Raw genomic sequence first — 23,893 nt, 5'->3', positions numbered from 1 at the left:
ATATACAAGTTACACATGGGGAAAACCACGAAAACACCCATGCAGCCAGCCCGTTCACAGGATTCGAACCTCGGACCGAACTACCAGTGTTCAGTGGCGTAACCGCTCGACTGCTGGTGGTCTTCGCGGGCGGTAATTATGTGAATTAGGATGCTATCATACCTCTTACCCAATGGCAAAAATATAGAAAAGGCAAAGTCAAAGGTTAAATTCATTAATTCTAATCAGTATGCACTAGCAAAGTAAAGCACTGTGGTTTTACATAATTTCTGATTAAGCTATTGAAATCGTACAAACTGAAATAATTCTTGCATTTAAACTTGTATTCCAAATTAAGATTTAACTTGAAATTAATGTAGATAATTACTGAGAGAATTGAATTTTTGTAGTGTACTTTACGTGAAATGAGATCACTTGGGGTCACGTGATGTGAACCGGCGAATCAGGATGTTTTACCATGAAAGCATAGTAAATTCTTAAATTAATGTCTTTTTGAAAATTTATTGGCTTTTTTACAAAATTTTAAATGACATTTAAATGTTTATACCTTTAAAATAAAAAATTCTTAGAACTAATATTTGTCTATATTTTTATGTGTATACTGTGTGTTGTCGCTAATAAAGTCTGCTTGGCGAGATTTGCGCTGGAAAAGTATTTGCGAAACGGAAAAGTACCAAAATTTGCGTTCTATGAAATTGTACTTTTTAAATGATAAAATTTTAAAATCTACAATCTGAATATTAGAATATGGTTGGAAAATTACCATAAAATTTCTTGTTTCTACCAAAACGCTTTTAATATTCTGCGATGGAATGGGATAGTTCTTATGAAAATTATATTATGGTACTGGAAATGGCTTCTTGTTTGCTTAAGAATTATAACCAGATAGTGAAGCTCTTACAAAAAATTTTATCTGATTAATATAATTTATGCCTTTTTTATAATGAAATGGCTGTTGTATATAATGATTGTAGTTGTTTAAGAGGTATGTTATATTTTCCCATGAAACCATTATGGCATACTAAAATTCATTTGATAAGTTTAATTTATTTTTGGCTGTTGGGTATTATATTCCTATGCAAATACATTATGGTATACTGATGATTATCGTCAAACTCCTAATATTTTTACTCTACTTTAGACCATTTTTGGCTAACAAAAACTGATAACAACGTACATTAGCTCCAATAATGGATAAGCATGATATCAAAACGTACTCATAAATTCTCATTGGTTTTATACGAGGGCCATCCAGGAAGTAGATTACGTTTCCGTCTGTGTCCGCTAGGGGCGGGGCTAGCGCGGCCATCTTGGGGTCAGAGCGTTGCGCAGCTCAGTCTGCATCTAGCCGTGCTAGTGAGAGGTTCGTGCTGTGCTCCGTTCAGATACTGTGACGGTTTGAAATGTCTGCGTTAATTGAAAATCCCGTGAGCTGCGAGGTGCGCTCAGTAATAAGGTTTCTGACTGCAAAAAACTGTAAACCGATAGAAATCTATCGGCAGCTTCGTGAAGTGTATGGGGACAACATTATCACTGAAGGTGGAGTGCGTCAGTGGGTCATAAGATTTCAAAATGGCCGAACCAATGTTCACGACGAAGATCGAAGTGGGAGACCCAGCATAGTGACCGCCGAACTTCTCGAAAAAGTCGATGCTAAAGTCCGTGAAAATCGAAATTTCACAATAACGGAACTTTCTTTGAGTTTTCCACAAATTTCGCGAAGTTTGTTGCACGAAATCATCAGCGAAAAGCTTGGTTACCACAAGTTTTGTGCAAGATGGATTCCAAAAATCTTGACAGAGGACCACAAAAATCAGCGAATGGCTGCAGCGTTGAACTTTTTGGACGCTTACCATAAGGATGGTGACTCGATCGCATCGTTACTGGTGACGAAAATGGGTGAAACATGTGAACTGTGAAACAAAATTGCAATCAATGCAGTGGGGGCACACAAGTTCTCCCCAAAAACCCAAGAAATGCATGCAAACAATGTCAGCAAGGAAGATGATGGCGACTGTTTTTTGGGACAGAAAAGGTGTAATTTTGGTGGACTTCCTGGAAAGAGGCACTACAATAAACTCTCAAAGGTATTGCCAAACTCTCCAAAAACTCAGAAGAGCAATTCAAAACAAGCACAGAGGAATGTTGAGCTCTAAGATCTTGTTGATTCACGACAACGCCCGGCCCCACACGGCAAATGTCACTCGTAAAGTTCTTGAATCTTTTAAGTGGGAGTTGTTTCCTCATCCGCCGTACAGTCCCGACCTGGCACCGAGCGACTTCCACCTATTCCCAGCAATGAAGAAGTGGCTGGCTATGCAGCGTTTTGATGACGACGCACAGCTGCAAGAAGAGGTAACGAAGTGGTTGAAGGCGCAGGCGGCCGAATTTTCTGACGAAGGAATTTCCAAGCTCGTACATCGCTACGATAAATGCCTTAATTTGTATGGTGACTATGTAGAAAAGTAGTATTTGAGTGTGGCTTTCATCTGTATATAATAAAATTTGTTTCCTATACTTTGTTTATTTTTTTATTCCAAAACGTAATCTACTTTCTGGATAGCCCTCGTATTACACTGAGAAATCCTTAATAAACCACTTTTATCTGTTGATTATCTAACCAAATAAATAGCATCTGTTCCTCCCAAATTTCCACAAATAATTTTTCAAGGTTTTTTTATATGCTATATCTCTATAGTTTCTGTTGATCATGTAACTTAAAAAGAAATATCTGTTACAATAATTTTTGAAAGGACTATATTTCCATCAATCTTCTTGACTGACAAGAAAATATGTAGATAATATGTGGAGTTATTATAGCATAGGGGAAAACATGACACCAATTTTACAATTTCTTTGGAATATGGTAACAGGTAGTTTTGCAACATTTTGGTAAGGCGATAAAGGTTACTAGTTAGGACTTTAGCAGTGTACATGGATACAGTCAAGAGTGTGCGTAATGCCATTTTTGTGCAATTCTAGGATGTTTTTTTAAGTGAAAATAGGTCGACGTGTACATGGATGATACCGTGTATGTGCAATTTGTAAAAACGCGGCAAGCAGTGGGCGATTCTGCCCTTTGTCCCAATTTCGCATCTAATCTTCGTCATGATTAAGCACTTTTATTCCATAAAAGTTCTAGCATAAGCGTAATTCAGCTAGCAGATTGTTGAAAAAAAATGTTGGAAATGTTGAGTAAAAAAAAAAAAACATGCCTTTACTTCTTGAAAACAAAATGGCGTCCGAACAAAAACTAGCAGGTTGCTGTAGCAGGGTTGGTCGCCAAGTTTTAGCCAAAAAATCGTTAAGTTACCATAATCCAAAGATTAACCCAAATCTGAAATTTTGTTTTGTGAGTCGTCTTTGGTTAAACTAAATGCTATAATTTATTTAAGATGAAATAATTCTTTGGCATAATGTAATTCATATCATCTTTGTTGCTACAATTCTGTTTCAATACAAGACCATCATATCAGTGTAAGATTTCCTATGTGGAGACTTGGTTTCTAATCTTTGTGTAATATAATACAGAGAAGCTCGTACTGTGAATTCGTAAGTATAATTTATTCTTCTATTAGATTGGAATGGACTCGAAGTTTTCATATAGAATGTTTCATATTCAAAGTGTTAGTTCAGTGTTTCATATTCAAAGATGTTGAAGTTCATACAATGTAATTAATTAATAGACTTATCACACAGACCTTTTTAATAGACTTATTCTTGAATTTTTGGCTCAGATATAAAGTTATTAATTAAAAACAGCATTAGAAAAGCAAAACTGATTAAAAGAACACTTCCATTATTTTTAAAATTGATATATTTAAATGCTTTTGTTCATATAAAAACAACAATAAACACATTTCTAAATAATAAGATCATTAAGAAAATTTGGAACATTTATAAAGGTTTGCAAGGACAACATGATCGATTTTGTTATAAATCACATGGTTTTGACATGTTTTGAGTATGCTCCTGCCAGATTGGTAGAAGCCTGGTGATCCTGTTATGAACACAAATCTTAACAGATAAAGATATGACATGTGAATATAGAATCTAAAGAAAAGGTAAGGTTAGATTAGGCTATTTGAATATGGCTAAGCACATTGGTTATCAGCCTGAAGAAGAATGCTTTTATGAAGAACTTTATAGGGAAAACTGGTTCGTATTCACAAAACACATGCAAAAAAAATAAAAACTGCACAGCCAGCTTGTTCACCAGGATTTGAGCTGAGATTAAACTACCAGTATTGAGTTGTTTAAACAACTTGTAGGACAAAACTAAAGAAAATGCTTGTAATATCATGTAATCAAAAGTTAACTGCATGTTATATGCCACAATTGCTTCAAGTACTGAGGTAGGTAATACTTAATCTGCCTTTTTTTTTTTTTTTCCTTTTGAAATGTTTGGTCATGGTATTATTCATTGCATGTATTTTCTATAATACATACAGAATATTAATACAGTCAAAAGTCGTTAATTCGGACACCCGTAATCCGGAATGATCTATAATCCGGACCTCAAAGCTAAAATCTTTCTGCGCATGCGCCGCATTGACGCATACGCATAGGCGTTTTACTCGTGCGCGCAAGACATTTACGACTGCGCAAGTGCAGAATACGTTTTCGCGTGCGCGTTTAATGTATAACGGACGGTATAAGCTAAAATTATCTAATTATCTATTTCAGTTAATGTTGATAATTGCGTTGTTCCTTAATCTTCGAATTGGATCCGGCTTATTATTTTTTGCAGACTGTAAGAGCAATTTTCTAAAAGTAAGCTTGAACTTTCGATTATGTCAAATAGAATTTCCGATGCTGGAGCTCCCAAAGGATCTAGAAAACGAAAGTATGTTTCGATGTCCATCAAACAAAAAACGAATTGCTACAAAAAATGGATAAAAGCATATCCTTTGTTTATCTAACCGTTCCGAAATCTGTTTATCAATTTCACGCTGCTCTGCGCGGGGGGGGACGTCGCGGCGCGCAATGAACTGGAAGTTGATCTGTCAACACTATCGTTATCTTCAGGGCAGATGTTTTTATTTTATTCGGCTTATAATTCCTTACTAAATGTAGTATTTAATTTCGATGTGCTCCGTCTTTGATATGATTTAAATCAAATTCCTCGTCATTATAAATATCACGAATACAAATCAAATAGTTTTCTGGTTGCAATTTTCTAATTTCGGCTATGCGTAAGGTATGCTTTACGCATCCGCGCGTTGAAAGAAATGTTTAATAAAGTAAACAAATAAATATTAGGCTTCTTTTTTGGTAAATTTTGATACCCTTTAGATCATAATTGCTCATTATTTTATAAATTACGGTTTCATATTTTTAATTTTATAATTTCTGCATGCAATCTTACCAGATTTAAACTGATGATCTATAATCCGGAATCGCCGAAGTCCCGACGAGTCCGGATTAAAGACTTTTGACTGTAGTTCTATAACAAGTGTCTTTTTTTCATTTTTAAGTGCTTTGCTTGTTGATATTCCCAAAATTGCATTTGATGATTAGTGCTATCATGTGTATAATAAATACAATAGATGCATATAATAGATCAATATATTTTTAGTATACATATAATGATTCAATATCATTTTTATGGGAAAAAAAAAAGACACTTTTGACTGCACAGATTTTCTAGAAATCCCAAATAAAACACATATGAAATCATTTGTTTACAATCAGTGAACGTTAAAATCAGCTACCTGTCACAATACAATAAAACAGCGACACAATTTCCTACAACAGCCAGCAGTTCCTCCTTTACATGAACAAGAATTTTTTTTTTAAAATTTTTATTTGTCCTTTTTGAACAATGAAATGTCCTTCGATTTCATGCGATCAGGACGCTATAGAACTTATCCTTAAATAGAAAGCCAAAACTTGTACATTGGATTTCAAGTAAAATTCCGTGCATTACCAAATGATCAGCTTTTTAAAATGCTCTCTGCTTCAGTAATACAGCAAGAATTTACGCCTCCTTGAACAAAATCAAACATTTCGGAAGAGCTAAGTAACTCCATTTTTGAATGTACGAAGTCAGATCACAAATCAAAATACCGAGTTTTATCCGCCATACTAATGTGTGAAAGCGCCATCTATAGGTGAATTGAATCGCGGATTATTAAATAGTGAAAAATCTGTATGCATGTCTTTTTTACTGTGAAAAATATATATAGAGCCACCAAATTGTGAAAACACGTAGCCCCCATTCGAACACATGCCTTTCAGATTCAGAATTTTGAATTTATTTATTAAATATTTTGCCTTGATTTAATGAATTTCTGATTAATAAAATCAGTGATTTAAAAACGAACAGTGGCAACACAGTTCGAAACAAAACATTTTTATCTGTGGCATGATAGACTTGGCTATTCAAAGGTAAAGTATTGTTATTGTTGAAATAAAATATTTTTTATCTTCCCCACACCAACGTGCTGCCATTGAGTAAAGCATAAGACATGACATGGTATCAAAAAGTTTTGACACTAGTTCTATAACACACCAACAAATAGCAGTGCAAGGCTACATGCACAGGCACAGAGTGCACCGACCTTCATAAGTCAGTATGTCAAGACAAATCATTCTGTGTACACTGGGAGCTGTACAGCTGGTGCTATTGTGATCACATGCATTACCACATCTGTGAATTCATCATAAACAGCAAGTTAGAACTATGAGTGAAAGTGAAATTCTATATTCTACACTCATGTCCATAAATTAAGGATGATGCAAAATCAGGCAAAGGAAGAGTTAGAAGCAAAACAAATTTGACTTATTTGTAAAGCTTATTTATTAAACAAAAGGTAAAGAGCAAAAAAAGATGCTATATGTTTGATATTATTAAAAAAAATTAGCGATTTTTTCTCCCTGGAGCAAATTACAAAAAAAAAAAAAAAAAAAAAAAAAAAAAAAAAAAAAAAAACCTATTTACAAAAAAACCAATATTACATGGTTGGTATGATTGTTAATACATTGCATGTCTCCCAGACGATGCAAAACAGTCCGTACAACGCCTAGGCATGCTGAGTATCAAATTATCGATCTGATCTTGGAGGATATTACACCACTCAAAAAGCAATGCTCTCCGAAGTTCCAGTAGACGTGTAGGAGGAGGTTGACGGGCTGCAACTTGTCAGCCAAGCATGTCCCACACGTGGTCTACTTGATTCAAGTCCGTTGAGAATGCTGGCCAGTCCATACGGGTAAGATCCTCCGACTGAAGGCATTCGCTTACGATGTTTGTATGCTGAGGAAGGGCATTGTCATCCATAAACACAAATTGTGCGCTCATGGCGCCCCGAAACAAACGTACATGTTGTTCCAGAATGACGTTCCGATAGATTTGGCATGTCATGGTTCCAATTTGAACATGCAGGTCAGTTCTGGAGCCCAGAATAATTCCACCCCAAACGAGCACTCCTGCACCACCGTAACGGTGTCGTTCAATGATGTTTTCTTGGTGGTAACGAGTACCTGGAGCTCTCCATATGAACGTCCGGCGAGAATCAGACTGCAAGCTAAACCTGGACTCGTCGGAAAATGTCACAGAAGCCCACTGTTGCGGTGTCCACAATGCATACTCTCTACTCCAGGCTAACCGCAGGCGACAGTGAGTTGCAGTAAGTGGAACACATCTGACAGGTCTACGAGCATATAGACCAACCTGCCCTAAGCGTCTGTACACAGTCTGCCTTGAAATTGTCGTACCAGTGGCTGAAGAGAGCTGAGAGACAGGTCTGAGGCTGTGCTCCGCCTGTTTCTTTTGGCACTAACTGCCAAATACCGGTCCTCATTCGGGGTTGTAACTCTGGGGCGACCTGTGCTGCAACGTCTACTCACATTACCATCATCTTGGAATCGTTGCCAAAGCCTAGAGATGACACTCTTTGAAATTCCAAGTTTGTCTGATACTTCCAGTTGGGTACGCCCACATTCCAGACGGCTGATAATTCTACCACGTAAAAAATCATCCAAATGCGTCCTTTGTGTCATAACTATTCGGTTATTGCACTGAAATGCTTATAAAGCACCTGCAAACAATTTTACTTCTTGGCCTGTATTCCTTACATATCACTCTCTTACACTCTCGTCATTGTGACGTACCATCGGTGTCATCTGGTTATTTCCTGAAATTTGCATATGATTCTTGAAGATGTGTGTAGTGATTTTACAAGATTATTTTACAAAATAAAATTCCGTGGCTAATTTGCCACAGGGATGCTTGACATGATTTAGCAAGTGTATGACAATGCTGCAACGTGTTGTTTGAGGTGCTTGGAGTGGCACACACTTCAAGACTAGAAGAACATCAAGGAAGACAATGAGATATCAGAATGACCTTCGACAAGCACAACACCATAAAATGTCGAAACCATTCGACAACCTGTGCATGAGGATTATTGAAGAACAATCGACAACACTGCTGCCATTGTCGGTGTATCATATGGACAATGTGTCAATCTATCACAGAACAGTGCCGTTTTGAACATGCTCATGCAAGATTTGAACATGGGCTGTGTTGCTGTAAATTTGTTCACAGGCTGCTGACCCAGAAGCAGAAAGAACACTGCCTCAAAATCTGGCAAGAACTCTATCAGCATGTCATGGATGACCTGTCCTTAATGTCAAGGATCATTACAGGGAATTATTGTATAGGTATGATAGGCAAACAGAGCTAGTCTTTAAACTTTCTGATACCATCTTGTATTTAACTTCCAAATTTAACCTCTTGCAGATTAACAAACTAAATAACAAATGCAGTTTTTAAGAACATGTTTTGTGAGCAGCTTCTTGATTTTTAATCTGGCCGATTAAATAAAAATGCACTTAAATTATGATATGTCTAATTATAAATATTAAATATTTTATGCAATTAGCTAGCTGGACTTATTAAAACCATTACATGTTTTTTTTTTTTTTTTTTTTTTTTTTTTTTATATATATATATATGGCTAGCCAAGCAAATGGCTAGTCTGAAGAAAATTACAAAACAGTATATGTTTTGGCACAAAACGGTCCAATGATAGGAAACTGAGGAAATACTTCAAAGGCTTAATTCTAATGATTGATTTACATTGCATCATTTATAGAAGCTTGCATTTGCTTCCAAGTTTGACGGAAATAAATGGGCTAGTCTGTGTTCCTTGCTGCCATTTTCTGTTACACACCATAAAAGAAAATAATTTTTGATATCATAATAGACAATAAAAAGTGGATCAAATATTTAAGAACAAAGAGAAAGGGGCTGAAAACAAGCGAATTTACACAATGCAAGAGAAATGGTGATTTTTCATCTAATGAAGGTGCTCTTATCTATTAAGTGACTAGCTGTTACCTAGCATGTATGGCAATGCTATTTACAGGAAAAGAGGCATTCGATATAATTTTCTGTATTGATGTGTATATCTAATTATATTAATAATAACTGCTGTGAAGCATTTTAAAATTTCATCACAAATTTATGTATATAAAAATATTAATAATTAGCACCAAGATTTAAATCAGCATGCAGTGTTGTCTGGATTGAACATTTCACACTCAAATGCTTTCCAGTCTTACTTCCTGTTGCTCATCTGTTTCAGCCGAATGGACTTGAGCAGTGCGTACTCGAACACGTTCTAGTCTAGCTTCCCGTTGCATGTCATATTTACTTCCCACTGCTTGTCTGTTTCAGATGAACGGACTTGAGCAGTGCATACTTGCACATTTCTCAGTCTTGTTTCCCAATACTAATTTGTTTTGTACAAACAGGTTTGAGCAGTGCATTCACGAACACTTTCCAGTCTTGCTTCTAATTGCTTATTTGTTTCTGAAGTTCATGATGCCTATTTTCTTTTGTACTTGAGGTACAGATCAAGCAATCAATTATAATTTTGGTGGAATAATTGATTTCACAGCAAAAGTAATGCTTTGTGAAGACTATTACAAATTCATTTTCAAAAAGCAAAGAAAATAAATATGATGCAATAACAAACGCTAATACGTTAAAAATAAAATATTTTATGCTTTGTTGAATGATAACACACTTTAAAACATTTTTATCTGAACACTGAAAACAAATTTCTCTTATATAGCTGAGTTTGCTTATTAAATTCGAGATAAACTAATATAACCGTGTTTTACCTTTTTTCAATCGTCAAGTTTTCTGAATAAATTTGAAACATATATATCTTATGCTTTTCAGAGTGGCAGCATAAAGCTTTTAAATTGCCGAGTTTTTAATCAAAAGCTCATTAAATTAGCATAAAATACATGCAGGGTGATTATAATTAAAGTTGAAAATTTAATGAAAAGACAAAAACCTATGTTTACAGCACGACTAGTGATCATGGCATAAGAAAATGAGAAGCTTCATGAAACAAACACTATATGAATGATTAATGCATAAGGTGTTCAATATGCCCTCCGCCTTGTTCTGCTACTAGTTGGAAGTGCAAAACGGCATGCTGCACAACAGACTGGACAGTATCTGTGCTGATGCTATGACTGTGCTGCACCATGATTGCCTTCAAGTCAGACAGATTCACAATCCACGTGCTGTAAACAACATTCTTCAGGTATCCCCAAAGCCAAAAATCGCACAGTTTAAGTTGGAGGAAATGTGGCAGCTTGTGATTCCACCATATCCGAAATGAGCGATCAGCAGCTGCTTCACACAGGTAGCAATATGCGGCAGAGGACCATCTTGTATGAATATTGTGTGATGCACACACTGACACAGCGGAATTGCTGGAAGGTCATAGTTAGGCGAAAGTACTGCCTACCGTTTGCCAGTAACGGTGCAGGTAACGGGACCTGCAAATATGATCTTCTTGAAAAAGGACAGACTGATGACAAATGATGCTGTTATTCCACATCACACAGTGACCTTTTCAGACTGAAGAGGTAATGGCTGCAGCAGGAATGGATTCTTTGTTGTCAATATCCTGAAATTTTGTGTATTTACAAAACCTTGCAAATGAAAATGGGCTTCGTCAGACCACTGAATGTTTCATGGCCATCTACTCTCCACTTCCATTCAGGTTAGCAGGTACTAATAGCTGCACATGTTATTTTACCTGGATAAGATTGAAAGAGGTTCTGCAGAACATGATCCTTCTTTGTCAGAGACACAATGAAGCACTCGGACAAAACGTTATATCAGCACATTTTCGAATTATTATTTTCTTCTGCTTCACAACTGCTCTGGTGAAATATCAAATCATTCTCACCAGTAGTTTTAAAGTTAAGCATTTGGAAATCACAACTTTAATGTAATATAGTTGTACATAACACAGTTGAACACAGAACCGTATGAGGTGGTTTTTGAGAATTCTTATGTAGACAGTGGCCTTCCTCTTGTTTTGAAGGTCGAGTGTGACAATTTTCATAAAGATCAGAATTAAACTGTAGATTTGTATAAAAGACAAGCACACAAAAATTCATTTTTATATATACAGATGATGCAGGAGAATCTGTTTCCTCAAGCTCCATCTACTAAATGATATGATCACAAGCAAGTACAGTAAAAAACACAGATAAGTACAGTGATAAATCTATCAATCTTATTAAGAAATTTCACTGCCATTCAAAAACCAGATTATGCATTATTATGTATCATGGCAATGTCAGACTCGATGCTAGATAAGCAATACAAGTTGAAGAAGTTAAAATGGAAGACAAACCACTATATTTTTTATAACTACCTCCTTCAGAATTTCATCTACCTTGGTTTCTGCAGAATACTTTCTTTGGATGGCAAAAAGATTGATTTTGTAGTTGACAAAAACTATCTTGCAATTTCATTTGTCTACATAAATATGTATACAGGGTGATTCTAAATTGCTTTTACAAATTAAGAGGGGTGATAGTACACACCCAGATGAGCAATAATTACCATAGAACATAGGGTCGCATTCCACTCTGAGAGGCAGAAAAGAAGAATTTGAAAATTCCAATCTGAACTTACAACAGTGTTGGGAAAGCGAATGAATGAGACCAAAAGTTGTGCAATCAGTTTAGTGAAAAATTCACAGAGAGTGCACAAAACAGATAAAACTGAAAACTTGGCATTCGAGTGTTAATTCGAGCTCAGACTTTGATGGAAAACACTCAAATGCACATCTTTGGTTGACAAAGTATCAACCTCACAAACGATTGCAACACGTTACTTATCTAATCAAGGGTTGAATATTATAAACTAAATCCAAATCAAGGTGGGTTTGATACTATTAAGGCAGCAGTTTTTTCTCATTCGCCATCTTCTATCCTGTCCTCCTAGACTTACTGTGCTGTGCTCATTCTACTTTAAGCACCCTTCTATGTGATACGAAGTTCTAACAGCTGAAACACAGCATAAACGTTTCATTCTAATCTCGGCATACAGTGGAAGTTGGAGATAGTTGATAATATTCAGCCCTTGATTAGATAATTAACTTGTTGCAATCATTTGTGAGGTTGAGACCTTGTTAACTAAATATGTGCATTTGAGTGTTTGCCATCAAAGTTTGAGCTCGAATTAACACTTGAACGCCAAGTTTGCGGTTTTATCCATCTCGTGCACTCTTTGCGAGTTTTTTACTAAACTGATTATGCAACTTTTGGTATCGTTCATTAGCTCTTCCAACACTGTTTCAAATTCAGGTTGGAATTCTAATATTCCTCCTTTCTGCCTCTCAGTGGAATGCGACCCTATGCTCTATGGTAATTATTGCTCATCTGGATGAGTACTATCACCCCTCTTAATTTGTAAAAGCAATTTAGAATCACCCTGTATATATATATATGTATTTGTTCCGTGACCAAGCTCGTAAGTTAAAATTCTCATATTGCAAATCAATTTTCTCCACTGAAATTAACTGAAATGTGTTCAATTTGTGCCAGCCCTAAAAAAAAAATCATTTATATTTTTTTTTTTTGTTAAATGCTTTCAACATAAGAAAAATATATTTATAATGAACAAATATTGTATATAAATAAAATAAAACCTAATAATAATTTGATTTTTAAAATTAAACTTAAGATCTTATTTACTTTCTAAAACAATTTAAACAGATAAATATGTATTAGATTAGCACATGACATACATGTTACATTTTTGCTTAACTTTATTTTCTTTTTCAGTAGTTCCCACCTATGCTTTCCTCAGTTTCATCCGAAAGGTGTTTCAATAGAAATCTGTCTGAAGAGCTTTGTTTTTCTCTCCCTTTCAGAATTTTGTTGGAGTGAGTTAGGTGTCATTAAACAGCATCACTGCAGAGCTAGTTCCAACCTTTTCAGGGTGTTTCTTTTCAACAAAATCTGAAACTTTTTCCCACATTTCCAATATCTCACTTGAAGAGATAGCCTCCTCCACTCCTGGCTTCTCTTCACCTGATTAAATTTAATTTATTGCTGCGTCTGTAGTTCCGTCAACTCCTCCATCGTGAATTCTTCAGATTGTGCGGTGACAAGCTATCTCCCTCATCCACTTCCAGGCCCATGGAGATATACAATCTTCTCTAGCACTTCCAGTTTCTGTCTTAATCCTTCAAAGTCCCTTTAGTCACAATGTCAGGCCACAGTTTTTTCCATGCAGAAGTCAAGGTCCTTTTTGTAACACCCTACCAGGAAATATCAATAATTCTGAGGCATATGGCATTTTTATAGTGGTCCTTCCAGAATGCTCGAAGGTGAAGCTTGGGTTCTTTGTAGATTCAAAGCAGAGTTGAAACGAGTTTGGTAAAATGCTTTTTGAAATTGAAGGTCACTTGATGGTGCATGGGCTGTAGGATAGGGGCGGTGTTGGGTGGAAGGTAGAGAATCTTCATATGCTTCTCAATTATGTCATCCTCAAGGTTTGGTGGGCAGCAAGAAACATTATAAAGGACGAGAAGGGTTTGCATGGGTAAGGCACTGATCTCAACGTACGTAGGCTATTTGGAAATTAAGGTCTGATTTCTTATAAAATATCACCTTTTTTTCCCCAAAAAACTTTTTTTTATTTCATTCCTTACATGTTTCTATGATAAAAGTATATTTCAGGGTACCCCTTGGCGATTTTGTTGGTACATGGATACCAAATTTGTGCAATTCTTTGACTTGTTATTTTGGCTCGCATAGTGGTGACACAAAGCCAAAATAACAAGACAAAGAATTGCACAAACTCGATATCGACCTATTTTCTCTTAAAAACAAAATCCCAGAATTGCACAAAAACAGCATTATGCATCACTTGATTGTATCTATGTACACATCAACCTATTTTCACTTAAAAGAACATCAGAGAATTGCACAAATTAGGCTAAATCGCTGCTACACAAAGACAAAATAACAAGACAAAGAACTGCACAAACTCGTTATCCATGTACATATTGACCCATTTTCCCTTAAAAAAAATTCCAGAATTGCATAAAAACGGCATTGCGCACTCCCTTGAATTTATCCATGTACACGTGGATATATTTTCACTTAAAAAACATCAGAGAATAGCACAAACTATGCTTTACTCGAGTTTGTCCATGTACACATCGCTATATTTTCACTTAAAAAGTCAAAGGAGTACCCTATTCTACAGTAGAGGCAAACAAAAAATACATAGTCTTAATGAACTACATTTTAAACAAAACAATAAAATAACAAAAAAGGAAAAACCTTTTATGCATTTAAGTATTACACAAAGCAAATATCTACTTACATTATTTAGAAATTCGTTCCATCTTCAGTCTGTGGCACACAAAATTCCTCAACAGCATCCAAAAACTTCCTCAAATTATCTGAACTAGAATCTGCATATCGGCGTCACCACATAAATTCACAAAAATAAGAGTAAAAAATATACTACGTAGTTTCAAACTGTCCAGAAAATGGCTACTAAGTAAACCTTCATTTAAACACCAGTCAATTAATGACCTTTTCCCCTTTTGTTCCAAATCGTACAGAAACTTCAAATTAATTTTACTACTTTCAACCATTGTACATATTTAAACAGTGAAACAAGCAAAATACTTCCTAAGCAACACAACACCATAAAAGCCCTTGCAAAACATCCCACGATTCAAAATTTCCCGGAATAATGCAAATGATTATGTCACAATAAGGTTTCCATAACATTCAACTGCTCATGTTACCATAAATGATACAACAACTTGGTGATACAGTCAAAAGTCGTTAATCTGGACTCGTTGGGACTTCGGCGATTCCGGATTATAGATCATCAGTTTAAATCTGGTAAGATGGCATGCAGAAATTATAAAATTAAAAATATGAAACCATAATTTATGAAATAAAAAACAATTATGATCTAAAGGGTATCAAAATTTACAAAAAAAGCTTAATATTTGTTTACTTTATTAAACATTTCTTTCAATGTAAGTTGTTTAAGTTGCTTCGTTTTTTATGTGCTAATACTTTCTCTTTAATTCTATAAACAGACACAATTTCTTGCTCAGTTACAAAGTTCCGCTGTTCAAGTCGTATAATTGCTGTGTTGAGAATACCGACTAATTTGTCAATCGAAATTTTTTCATTTTCAATAGCCTCTGTGTCACTTTCTTCGGAAGTGAATTATAATGGAATTCGCTTATTATTCGGAAGCGAATTATAATGACGAGGAATTTGATTTAAATCATATCAAAGACGGAGTACATCGAGATGAAATACCACATTTAGTAAGGAATTATAAGCCAAATAAAATAAAAACATCTGTCCTGAAGATAAGGATAGTGCTGACAGATCAACTTCCAATTCATTGTGCGTTCCTCAATAAGCAGCCTAAGAACCCAACGAGAACACAATTTTTGAAATTGCAAATTTTTGGAGATAATTTTATGCAAAGTTGTCCAACCCACATTTGGAAATTCTAATGCTAAAGTTGAAATTGTGAATCGCCAGTTTTCACGAACCGTTTAATCCATGGCATTGACTTAATCCTCTGCGATTACTGATGGTTGGTCTCACGGCAATTCATCATAGACATTTTTCCATCCATTTTTGAAAGTTCTCAACCAATTATGTACTTTGCTGTCACTCATCACACTGGGGCCACACACATCACTTGTCTGTTGATGAATATTCACTGATGAAATATTTCTTTGCTTTCAAAAACCAAACCACTGACCATATTTCAGTCAGCGGGCTGATCAATTGTTTTAAACATTTCAAACTGACACTGCAACAATACCAATGCAAATGGTGTCGTTTGGCGAGCAAGGTATGCTGGGAGTTGGTACACGTGCGCGTTTAAATGTTCCCGTGATGTTCAATTACGTACGGTGGTTCAGGCCTTAGGTTTTTTAATAACCCTTGTACTTCTTAGGAGCAGGATCAAACACCAAGTTAATCCACTCCATAAACAACTTCCTAATGACCCATGCTTTTGAGTTTACACTCAACATAACCAATAGCTTCTCTCATAAAATCATCTTGAAAGTTCTGAGGTTTCTCCGAGTGGTATACGAGCAGCAGCTTGACCTTACAATCACATTTGCACACAATGCAAGTCAACTATTATGACGCCACCGATGTTAACTTGTATCTCAAATTTTGACTCGGGAAAAACCTGGACCTAGCTTGGGTTACTGGCGAACAGGTTTTGCTATATGATTTTCTTTTGTGGTTCTCCCCATGTGTTATATGAATACAAGCCAGCAAGTCCATTACAAAGGCATCCCTCCTCTTAGGCAGATAATTCAGATTGCTTTAGCATATTCAAATAACCAAACCTAACGAGCCAAGGAAATGCTTCTGATGCAACATTCAAAACAATCTTGAAAACATGGTAGCCACAACGTGTATGTAAGGAATATGCATGAAATAGGCCATAATCCAGGTGCCAACATGGCATTTAAACAACAGAGGCTGTAGTAATATAGAAATACTACTTATTTTTACATATTAATGATGTGTGCTCTTTCTTTATATTTTAAAGAGATAGTGCGGGAACTTTGATAAACAGTCATTTTTCAGTGCATGCAATCTTTTTATAATTTCAACATTTCTGTAACAAATATAATTATAAAATTATGAATTAATTGGAAGAGTAAATTATAGAAAAAATACATAAAAGCTTTTCCCCATTTAAATAAGAAGGCTGATCTTCGGTATATATGGTAACTGGTAGTTTGGCGACATTTTGGAGGCAGTAAAGGTTACTACCTAGGACTTTGGTAATAATGTGAGAAGTACTCAGTTCTGATTACACATTATTTTGTGTGAGGGAAATGAGAGATCATAAGATATGTCCTGTTACATTAATGGACGAATTAAAGTTCTTTAATCGGAAAAAGGGGGGAAATCTGGAAATTTTGTATTTAGCTTTATTTTGTGTTGTGCAAAACAGTGTTGGTTAATTTTTGGATCCCACGCCCTATCTAAAGCGAATTCAAAATGGGTATTTAGTGGGATTGAAAGGGGTAGTAATAAGTGTTTTTTTAAGGTTGTGCGAGATAGAAGTAAAGATTGCTTATTAAGTTTTATTAAGTCTGTTTGGAGGATGGAGGTTTTGAACATCTTGCTGTGAACTATAAGTATGATTTTAAAGATCCTGAAACGGGCGCACATACGATTGCTTTTTATTTAGCGGAGGAAATAAGAAAAGTGTATCTGCCATGTTATTAAGATTCTGAAGAAGATTAGGTAAGTTAGTATTTTTAATTATTTGAGGATATTATTTTTATGCATTGTTCTAAATGTAAGGAGTAAATATAGTAATATGGTATCATTGGAAAATTGTTATTAGCAATGATTTAGTTTAAAGTAATTAGGATTGTAAGCTAATTTTTATTAATTTAATGTATGTGCTTATTTGTATTTTAAGTAGTGTTTTTGAATTTAATTATATTTTAATTAAATGATAGTTATTCTGTGAATTATATGTTTGTAGGAATTTGGTATACGTTTGAGTGGAAGTAAAGGTGCATGGAAATAATTTAAATATTTGACACTAAGTATTTGTAACCATTTGTAATGTTTGCGGTATGAATTCATTGGTGACGTTTATAATATAATAGATAATTCAGAGGTAAAAGTTTTTGGATATTTTATTTATTTTATATGTGGAAATGTTCATCTTTGGAAAAGGTATATACTTTTTCGCGATCATGTAATGTCATATATGTTCTTTTTACCGGGTTTAAAGATTCACAAAATTGTCATGCATTTTCGTGAAATTTTTCTAATTTATGAGAAAAAAGCCGTGTACATGGATATAGTGAACAGCGTGTGCAATGCCATTTTTGTGCAATTCTGGGATGTTTTTTAAGTAAAAATAAGTTGACGTGTACGTGGTTTATGTCCTATTCTGAAAAGCGCGCAACGAGTTTGCGATTGTGCACTTTTTCCCAATTTTGCAGTTAATATTTGTCATGATTAAGAAGTTTTGTTACATAAAATTTCTAGCATAAGTGAAATACGGCTAGTAGATTATTGGAAAAAGTGTTCAGTAAATAAAAAGAAAAGAAACATGTCTTTACTTCGTGAAGACAAAATGGCGGCGAAAAAAAATAGATTGTTGCTGTAGGAGTTGGTCGCCAAATTTTCGCCAAAAAATCGCCAAGTTACCATAATCCAAAGATCAACCAATAAGAATATATGAAAAAGAATTCATAAGACCAATAAAAAGCAGCATTACTACTAACTCATAACTAATTAGAATGCTGAACATCCTGTCTGAATCGCTGTAAACTGCCAATAATTGCAGCAAATGGAGGATAATATAAATTTTTGGTACTTTTTCATTTACATGCCAAAATCTAACTTTTCCAACTATATGCTCAAAATCTAAATAAATTACCTTAAGAAACAGTTATGTACGGAGAGTCAAGAAGCGAAAAAAATCACAAGTAACCTGGCCATCTTTTTTTCATATTTTGCTCTGGCTTTCAAAGTTCCTCAACGTAACAATGCTTCTTTTTATGTAAACACCAATGCATATTCAAAAATATATTTTTAACAATGTGGTGTTATCCTTTACAAGCAAAAATGCTCCAATTTCCACAATATCATTTGATTTATGAAGAAAGACAGGTTAGGTAGAGAAGCCATGCTTGGAAGAATCAAATCAGCATCAGTAAAGATTTGAGAATTCTCATGTCTCCTTCACAGTTGTCATAAGATTAATTTATTTATGGTCGATGGAACTAGCATCCATTGAAATTTATCAGAGAGATCTTTTGCCTCTCACTACTACTGTTGACTGGAAAATGGGGAATGTATACTACCTTATCAACAACTAGGTAATTTGTTTAGATTGTGGACACATAATGGAAAAGTACCAAACATAATTTAAAAACTCAGACTTTCTTTTTCTCCGAATAATGTGTACTCCTTGCTGGTAAAGATATTAGTTTCAAGGTTTTCCCCAATGCCGATTTTGAATGAAGCTAACAAGTCCAAAGTTACACGGTCCCCTTGTGAGATTAAATCACATTACTTATGGAAGAGACTCAATAACTATAAAATTCTAGATGTAAAAATTATTATTTACGAATAATACACAATATAAACTCCTTTTCTTTCAAACTCTTGAAAAGTATAATCAAGCTATTTCCTAATTCATCATTACATTTTTTTAAATCTAAACTATTATGAATTTTAAAAATAATTTTAAAACATAATAGCACTTACCCACATTACATTTACTACAACCCTATTTTGAAATTCTAGGAGAAATTAACATAAAAACGCGTGATATCAGTATATGCATCATGTACATATTCATGTAAAAATATGGCACATAATACACATTTCCAGAATGTAACACGTGACTGAAATGAACAACTTGAAAAAATAATAAAAAAATAAATAAATAAAAAATCTAAAAATTTTCCATCGAGGAGTTTTCAATTTCATTAACATTACACTTTAACAAGAATGTTTTATACGCCACATCTACATACGAGTACAAAAGCACCCGTCTCGGCATTACCGCAATAAATGATAACAAACAAACAAAAGGGCAATTCATAATAATCAGTACACAAATATACTACACGTACCTTCATTGCACGATACTTAAAAGAAGAAGATACCTTTATTTATAAATGTATGGAAATGCAACAGAACGCGAAAAAGAATTTAATATTCTCAACAAAAAAAAAGCGCATCACGAACCGAAACTCATATTTGAAATAATATTTGCAGGTTACGGTTAAACATTAAATGATGAAAATAATAGATTTTCTGTATTTTAAGATGTAGTAAATCAACATCAGCGTAAAAATGGACTTTCTAACCATTACATCATGCCATTTTTTATCTTTTTTATGAACCATTTAATTAATAGACAAAATAAAGAAATGGGTAACGAAAATTAATTCATTATTTGTTAGTATTTCATTTTTAAAACTGGCAACATTATAAATATTTCTGTAAAGTTGTGTTTATTTACAATCGTTTTGGCGCTGTTTTGTGATACGGCGTTCTAGCAATAGCCGAGTATTTTTATATTTTTCTTCAGTTAACAGACTGTGATGACTTCTTCGGAGTTATCACTCGTTTTACAGTCTTTAACACCGCTCGAGGAAAAAACTGTAGATGATAAAAGCGGCAGTATCTTAAGTAAAACCTTTGATTCTTGCTGTCAAGCATATGATTTGATTCAAGATAGTGACTTGGATTCAAGCAACACGGAAATACAGGTAATGTAAAATAGCTGTGAATTTTATATTTCTGTATATATTTATAAGATATATTTCAGTTACGTGAATTTAACTAACTTTACGATCTCAGGTTAGAATTAGCGAATTTATAAATAGATGTAGCACTTTTATTATCTAGTTAATACTTGTACCGCCTAATATTCTCAGAGTTCTCAAAGCAAAGAGACAAATATTGACAATTTTAAAAATCGGCCGTATACTAGGATTTTACAGGATCTCTTTATGTGTAAATTTATATGTGTCATAAATCCTTGGAATTTGTTGAAAGAGTAAAGTTATAGGCCCCTATGTACCAGATATGAGTTTCTACTTGAAAGCACTGTACCATTAAAAAAGTTTTTATTGTTTGGAGTAATTTAAAGGATTAAAAATTTTGATGTCTTCATAGTGTGAAATAACTTGTTAAAAAAAAGGAAGAATCTGATATCAATTAATTTCAGAGAGGCAATTTTTAGTACTACTTTTGTTTTAAGTGACCATCTTGACTGCTTCCTAAAATTGGAATACTAATTGGCACTCTTAATTACTAATAACTAAACTTGGTAAAATCATAGTATACGGTGCAACCTTGGTGCGATTTTGAAAATTATTGCCAACACCAAAAATGACCCAAAGAACATCTATGCATATACTATCACTATATATCACATAGTATATACTATGTATAACTATATATATTTTTTGAATACCCGTTTACTACTCATCATCCCGTTTTTACTGCTCATCATAAAAGTCGCCTTAAGTAGCCAAATGCCGTGTGCACCGGATACTAGGATTAAATCCTAAACTTTTAACAAGCAGTGTATTTTTATTTAAGACTGTTTTGATTACAAAGTTGTTCATGTGATGTAATTAGAGCATTCAGTATGAATGATTTTTCACATTTACTTTAGACTGCATGATATCCTTTGTTTAGTTAATTATTTTCTCACTACTTTGTTGATCATAATTTCTAACATCTTATAAATTAGAAAATAAGTAGTAGTTCTATAATGATATTGTTTCGTTCACATCCTTAATTATTTTTTTTACTCTAAAGTGTTAAACTTATTTAAATTGCCATCAACTAAAAAAAAAACAGTGTTGCTGCTTCCCCCCCCCCCCCCCGAAAAAAGAGCACTGAATTCTGCATACCCTGAAAAAGACCACCAAATGAAATTATCTATTTAAAAGCAAAATATTTAGAGATGCAATATGAAAAAAAAAAAAAACTGCAGGGGGGAAAAAAATTGAGGACGGGATGTTAAAGAGGCCATTGAGGTCAATTGCCAAAAATGAAAGATTAGTTGCCAGAACTGACAAACTTAATTGGTGGATTTTTCTTTAAATGTTCACCATTTCTAATTTATAATCAGTTAGAAAAGAAACGGTAATTTATTTTGTAATATTTATTTGATTTTTGCACTCACTTTAGACAGTGTGATATTGTCCATCATTACTTTTTCCCCTGTAAAATGGCGACAATTTTTAACGTTATGTCAACTGGAAAAGAAGCAGTAGTTTATTTCGATATATTTCTTTTTTCCACATTCTTCATCATTTCTTCCTCTGAAAAGTATTAATCATATTTCACTTACAGTCAGCTGGAAAAGATGTGCTTTTCTCATGAGATGCAAAAAAAATTACATATTTATGCTAAACACTCATATATTGCATTATATAACAATTCACTAAAGGTTAAAGTGTTTGGAAATGTAAATGGAAAACTGTAGAGGAAAAAATGCATATCATGGTATTCCATGAGACCTATCATTACTGTGCAAGGTAGTATTACTGCCAAGGATTATGTGACCATTTTGGCTGATCACATCCATCTTATGATACAAATTTTGTTTTCTGTTGGTAATGTCATGTTCCAAGACAATAGAGCTCCTGTTCCTCAGCTCACATCGTCCAGGACTGGTTTTCTGAGCATGAGGGTGAACTTTTACATCTATCATGGGCATCATATTCATCAGATATCAGTATTATTGAGCTTCTGTGGGCTATTTTGGAGAGAAATCTACAAGAGCGCTATCCGCTGTCATCATCGTTAAACTGAACTTCCCAACGTTTTACAAGAAGAATGGTACAGGATTCCCTGCAAAGCATACAAGACCTCCATTTATCCATTCCATAAAAGAGGGCAAGCTATTTTGAATAAAAATGGTTTTCCTACACTGTATTAGTCATAGTGATAAGTTTTTATTTAGGTGTTTCCATATTTGGTTAAAGTTTAGGTAAAAGTATAGTTTAGGGTACCCCTTGGGAAAACTTGGCGATTTTTGGCGGTACATGGTTACCGATTTTGTGCAATTCTTCGACACGTTATTTTGGCTTGCGAAGCTGCGATTTTTGGCGCAAAAATCGCCGCTACACAAAGCCAAAATAACAAGACAAACAATTGCACAAACTCGGTATCCATGTACACATCGACTTATTTTCACTTAAAAAAAAATCCTCGAATTGCACAAAAATGGCATTGCGCACTCCTTTGACTTTATCCATGTACACGTGAACCTATTTTCACTTAAAAAAAAAATCCTCGAATTGCACAAAAATGGCATTGCACACTCTTTTAACTTTATCCATGTACATTTCAACCTATTTTCACATTAAAAAAAAAAAAAAAAAATCCCAGAATTGCACAAACTTGTATTGTGCACTCCCTTAACTTTGTTCATGTACACATTGATATATTTTCACTTAAAAAGTCAAAGGAGCACCAAATTCTACAATATAGGCAAACAAAAAGTACATAATCTCAATAAAATATATTTTAAACCAAACAATAAAATAACATAAAAAAGGGAAAACATGTTATACATTTAAGCACTACCAAAAGCAAATATTCACTTACCATGATTTTCAAGTTCGCTTCATACACCCAGAGTCACGTAAAAATCAAAATTTCAATCATACTCAAATGACTTTTTTCAAACCAGGTACTGTTTCTGATCGAACGCTTCACATAGTCACCATCTGAACATTTCTTCCTACAAACCCATTCAAATCCATCTAAACGGTTTTTACGTTCGGCTAGACGCATATCCTTCCTACATACAGGACACTTATAAATGGCTACTAAGTAAACCTTCATTTACACACCAGTCAATTAAAGCTCTTTTCTCCTTTTCAAATTGTACAGAAACTTCAAATTAATCTTACTACATTTGGCCATTCTACCGTCTAAAGAATCAAACCAACACACACCACAAAAACGCTTACAAAACATCCCGTGATTCAAAATTTCCCAGAATCAAGCACCCGATTACGTCACAATAGGA

General features: G+C 34.4%; 2 protein-coding genes across 2 annotated transcripts in view; one reads left to right on the top strand and one right to left on the bottom strand.

Moving 5' to 3' along the window:
• LOC146998905 (uncharacterized) overlaps window positions 1–20,090 on the bottom strand; it is a 64,198-nt gene extending 44,108 nt beyond the window's left edge. The window contains exon 1 of the mRNA XM_085811904.1: window positions 19,965–20,090. The gene's annotated coding sequence lies outside the window, so the exon portion shown is untranslated. The remainder of the gene's footprint in view (window positions 1–19,964) is intronic.
• A 254-nt stretch (window positions 20,091–20,344) lies between these two features.
• The window catches only part of Tap42 (immunoglobulin binding protein Tap42), a 61,018-nt gene continuing 57,469 nt past the window's right edge, over window positions 20,345–23,893 (top strand). Inside the window, exon 1 of the mRNA XM_035362696.2 lies at window positions 20,345–20,606. Coding sequence (XP_035218587.1) covers window positions 20,439–20,606 — 168 coding nt within the window. The 5' untranslated portion in view covers window positions 20,345–20,438. The remainder of the gene's footprint in view (window positions 20,607–23,893) is intronic.

This window comes from Stegodyphus dumicola, chromosome 2 (assembly GCF_044657685.1).
Source record: "Stegodyphus dumicola isolate Sdum_Otavi_A_Nest chromosome 2, ASM4465768v1".
Lineage (NCBI taxonomy): Eukaryota > Metazoa > Arthropoda > Arachnida > Araneae > Eresidae > Stegodyphus > Stegodyphus dumicola.
The sequence above is the reverse complement of the archived record's forward strand: the minus strand, read 5'-3'. Positions and strand labels throughout refer to the sequence as shown.